The 4,864-nt window shown below is 45.2% G+C and overlaps 1 protein-coding gene across 1 annotated transcript in view; it reads right to left on the bottom strand.

Annotated features, from left to right (window-relative positions):
• LOC119577698 overlaps positions 1-3,246 on the bottom strand; it is a 31,965-nt gene extending 28,719 nt beyond the window's left edge. The window contains exons 1-2 of the mRNA XM_037925253.1: positions 3,184-3,246; positions 1,962-2,063 (exon numbers count right to left, since the gene is read on the bottom strand). Of these exons, the coding sequence (XP_037781181.1) occupies positions 1,962-2,063; positions 3,184-3,246 (165 nt within the window). The remainder of the gene's footprint in view (positions 1-1,961; positions 2,064-3,183) is intronic.
• Between the last annotated feature and the right edge of the window lie 1,618 nt (positions 3,247-4,864).

The raw sequence follows: 4,864 nt of genomic DNA, 5'->3' as shown, positions 1-4,864 counted from the left end.
GAGATATTTGTTAATAACTTGTGGGCCGGGGGTGGGGGGTGGCAGGCGATAGGATACGAACATAAAGTTAATTCCAAAGACAATTTAAACTCGTAAGGACGTGATTTTTTTTGCCAAAGAATACCATAATCTAGTTCCCTTTTTTTTCTTATTGTGTATCCATTCATCTTATTCATACGCAGCATCTTGAATGTTGTTTATTAAGAAAGTTAATGAAGAAAGTACACACACAAAAAAAATCTTCTCTTGACTTTTCCCTATGCCTCTTCACCTATTTCTTCCTCGTTTACTATTTATCAATCTGTCCCCTTTCCTTCTCCGCCAAAAAACAAAAAAACAAAAAAAAAACTGCCGCGTGAAAGTAGCTGTAGTTATAGTAGTAGTAATAATAATAATAATAACAATAATAATAATAATTATTATAACAACAACAACAACAATAATGATGAAATAATAATAATAATAATAATAATAATAATAATAATAATAATAATAATAATAATAAAACAGTAAAAAAAAAAAAATAATAATAGCAATAACAATAATAACCACAACAATATTAACAACAACAATAATAACCACAACACCAACAACAACAATAATAACAATAACAATGATACTGCTACCGATAAATTGCAACAGCCTGTATCCCCTCGTTAGCTCCACCGCCAATGATGTTAATTTCACCGCCACTAATTTCGAACAATAATTTCGAAGGACGACAGCTGTGTCGGCGAATTCCAGCCGCACGAAGGGGAAAGGATGGTAGTGGTAGTGTAGGGGTTGTAGCAGTGCTGTTGTAGTTGTAGTAGTACTGTGGTTGTTGTAGTAGTATTGTTGTAGTTTGTAGTAGTACTGTAGTAGTTGATGTAGTAGTAATAGCAGTAGTTGTTGTATGACTAATAGTACTGTAGTAATACTGTTGTAGTAGTTATTACTGTTGTAGAACTGTAGCTGTAGTTGTAGCAGTAGTAGCAGCTACGGTAGTTGTAGCATTAGTAGTTGTTGTAGTAGATGTAGTAGTAATGAAATCATGAACGGAAAAAACAGCAACAAAGAAACTCCTTCAACCAACTCACACTAACAAACAAGCAAGGACACTCACTCAACAACAACAACCCAAAACAAAGAAGAACAAAAAACACAACAATACAGATCCTCCGACAAGGACTAAAACATAAAAACAAAAACAAAAACAAAAAAAATAAACAATCGCACAAGCATTCTCAAACAACAAAACAACAATTAACAAATACAACAACAACACCCTCCTACGACCTTCTCAAACAACAAACAAATAAAATAAAATCCCCCCCCCTACGACCCCAAACAACAAACAGCTAAAAACACAAAACAAAGACACTCGCCTCGACGAACTTCAAAAATTCTACCCACAATCAACAAACCAAACACCGCACAACCCTCACAAACAACAAACAAAACCCCATGACAAACAACCGCCCCTCCTACAACAAACAGAACCCCAAAACAAAGGCACTCATCCCCCCCCTCCTACAACTCTCCAAACAACAAACAGCCCCCATCCTACAACCCTCCTCCTCCTCCCAAACAACAAACAAATCCCTAAAGCAAAGGTACTCACCTCCCCTCCTACAACCCTCCCAAACAACAAACAAACCCCCCCAAACCCCACCCCCCCATCCTACAACCCTCCCTCCTTTCCCAAACAACCCTCCCCCCCCCTTCCCCAAAACAAACCCGAAACAGAAAGAGGAAACCTCCCCTTTCCCCCCCCCCCCCCTCCCCCCCAAAACAAACCCCCCCCCAAAGCAGGGGGGAAATCCCCTCCCCCCCCTCCCCCCCCAAAAAAAAAACCCCCGAAAAAGCAGGGCACTACCTCCCCCCCCCCCCTCCCAAAAAAAACCCCCCAAACCCCGAGGCCCAATCACCTCCCCCCCCCCCCCTCCCAAAAAACCCAGGGGGCCACTCCCCCCAAACACCCAAGCAGCAAAGGGGGTTTTGGGCAGCGCACCCCGACGGGAGCGCCCCGGCCCCTTGGCCCCCAAGTTCCCCCGATGAAGCTCCTCAGCGCCTGCAGGTGTCTGGGGGAAAAAAAGAAACGGGAGAAATAAGGTGTTAGTTTTATTTTTTTTTTTGCTTTATTTGCTTTTTTTTGGGGGGTGGATGTGGGTGTGGGTGGGGGTGTGGGTGTGGGTGGGTGGGAGAGGGGTGTGTGTGTGTGGAGGGAGGGTGGGGTGGGTGGGGGGGGGGTTTTTTGGGGTCTGTTTTTTTTGTTAAATTATTTTTTGTATGTTTTTCCTTTTTTGGTTTTTTTTTCGGGGTTTGGGTTTTGGGTTGGGTTTTTCCCTTTTTTTTGTCTTTTTTTTGTTTTTTGGGTTTCCCTTTTTTTTTTTTTTCTTTATCGGCTTCCTTTCTTTTTGCCTTTTTCCTCTCTCCCCTCTCTCCTTCTCCCCTCTCTCTCTCTCTTCACATCTCCTCTCTCTCTCTCTCTTCTCTCTCTCTCTCTCTCTCTCAAGAAAAAAGAAAATAACACTATAATTCTCTGAGAATAATTGCATTTTGTTAAAAAGGGAAGAAAAAAACGGGTTTTTTTTTTTATTTTTGGGAATGGAATTTTTCCTTTTTGCTTGGCGGGGAAAAATTTTTTATAGGAAGGGGGAAAAAAGAAACTTTTTGCTTTTTTTTCCCAAAAAAAAAAAATTGGGTTAAAGAAGAGGAAAAATTTTTTGTAAAAAAATAAAAAGGGTTTATTTTTCTTTAAGGAAAAACGGGCCCAATTTCCCAACTTTTTTTAATTACCCTTATAGGGGGAAAAAAAACCAAAAAAAATCAGTTTTTTTTTAAAAATAGCCCGGAAAACTTTTTTCGGAAAAAAAAAAAAAGACAAAAAAAAACCCTTTTTTAATTGGGAATTTTGGGGGTTACCCCGGGGGCCCCCGTTTTCAGAGAACGAAAAGATGCTTATTAAACCCGGCCCTTATCACAAAAAAAACCCTTTTTTAAATTTAGTAGGGAAAGAAAAGGTTAGGGGGCCAAAAAATTAAACATATTTAGGGAAATTTACCCCCTTTGCCTATTATCATCACGGCCCCCGTTTATTTTTAAGGGGTTTTCCCCAAAAGAAAATTTTTAACATCATTCCCCAACTCCCCAACAAATAAAAATTTTAAATTAGTTTTATAAATCAAAAAGATGCCCCACTTTCATAATTTTTCTCTGAGAATATCCACAGGAAGTTAATTTACAATGACGCATTTTCTTCATTTTACGAGAAAACGCAAAAAAAAAGAAAAAAAAAAAAAAAAAAAAAAAAAAAAAACGTCGTAATTCCGTCTGGTTGCGATTGGGTGGGAAAAATAGTTCGTAGTAAACCAGGTAATTCAAAAAAAATCTAAGATTATAAAGGATCATTTTTTTTTTTTTCCCGACAAGAGTGGAATTAAAAAAAAAAAAAAAAAAAAAAAAAAAAAAAAAAAAGCAAAAGGCGAAGGATTTTAATCAGGAATTAGAAGGACATTTTGAAAGGGTTTGCTACATTTTCCCTTAAATTTTTTTTTCCCGTGCAATCGGGTGGTTTTTCCCAAAACCCCCCTATTCCCCCCCCCCTCTTCCCCCCCCTTCCCCCCCCTCCCCCCTCCCCCTCCCCCCCGCCCCCTTCCTCCTTTTCCCCCTCCCCCCCCCCTTTCCCCCCCCCCCCCCCTTCCCCCTTTTTCCCCTCCCCCCCCTCTCCCCCCCCCCCCCTCCTCCCCCTCCCCCCCCCTTCCCCCCTCCTTCCCCCCCCCCCCCTTCCCCCCCCTCCTCCTCCCCACCACCCCGCCCCCCAAAATTTGCTTGGGAAACCGGGGGGGGGGAGGGGGGGAGGGGGGGAAAGGGGGGGGGGAAGGAAAAAAAAAAGGGGAAAGGGTAAAAAAGGGGGAAAGGGAAGGGGGGGAAAAGGGGGAAATGGGGGGAAAGGAGGGAAAGGGGGAGGGGAGAGGGGGGGAGGGAGGGAAGGGGGGGGAGGGAGGGGGGGGAGAGAAAAGGGGAGAAAAGAGAGGGGAGACGGGGAAAAATGAGGAAAAGGGCCAGAGAAGGGGAGGAGATGAGGAGGGGGAAGAGAGAGGAGGGAGAGAAAAGGGAGGGGAGGGGGGGGAAAGAGAGAGAGAGGGAGGGGGGGAGAGGGAGAGGGAGGGAGAGGGAGAGAGAGAGAGAGAGAGGGGGGGAGGGGGAGAGGAGAGAGAGAGGGGAAGAAAAGGAGAGAGGGAGAGAGGGGAGACGAAGAGAGAGAGAGAGAGAAAGGCGGGGGGAGGGAAAAGGGGGAGAGAGAGAGAGGAGGGGGGGAGGGGGGAGAGAGAGAGGAGAGGAGAGAGAGAGAGAAAAGGGGAGGGGAGAGACAGGGAAGAGAGGGGAGAGAAAAGAGAGAGGGAGAGAGAAGAGAGGAGAGGGAGGGCGGAAAAGAGAGAGAGAGAGAAGGGGGAGAGAAAAGGAGAGAAGGGGGAAAAGGGGGAAGAGAGAGAGAGAGGAGGGAGGGCGGGAGAGAAAAAAGAGAAGGAGGAGGGGAAGGGAGAAGAAAGGGAGAAGAGAGGAAAAAGAGGGGGGAGGAGAGAGGGGAAAGAGAAAGGGGAAAAAGAGGGAGGAGAGAGAGGGGGAAGAGAAAAGAGAGAGAGAGAGAGAGAGAGAGAGGGAGAGGGGGAGAGGGGGGAGAGAGAGCGGGGGAGAGGGGGGGAGGGGGGGGGGGGGGGGGGGGTGGGGGGGGGGGGGAGGGAGGGAGGGAGGAGAGAGAGAGAAGAGAAGGGGGGAGGGGGAGGAGAGAAGAGAGGAGAGAGACGGAAGAGGAGAGAGAGAGAGAGAGGAGAAGAGAGGGGAAAAAGAAACGCTGTGGGGTTTTAATCAATGCTCTTGG

This window comes from Penaeus monodon, chromosome 10 (assembly GCF_015228065.2).
Source record: "Penaeus monodon isolate SGIC_2016 chromosome 10, NSTDA_Pmon_1, whole genome shotgun sequence".
NCBI lineage: Eukaryota > Metazoa > Arthropoda > Malacostraca > Decapoda > Penaeidae > Penaeus > Penaeus monodon.
The sequence above is the reverse complement of the archived record's forward strand: the minus strand, read 5'-3'. Positions and strand labels throughout refer to the sequence as shown.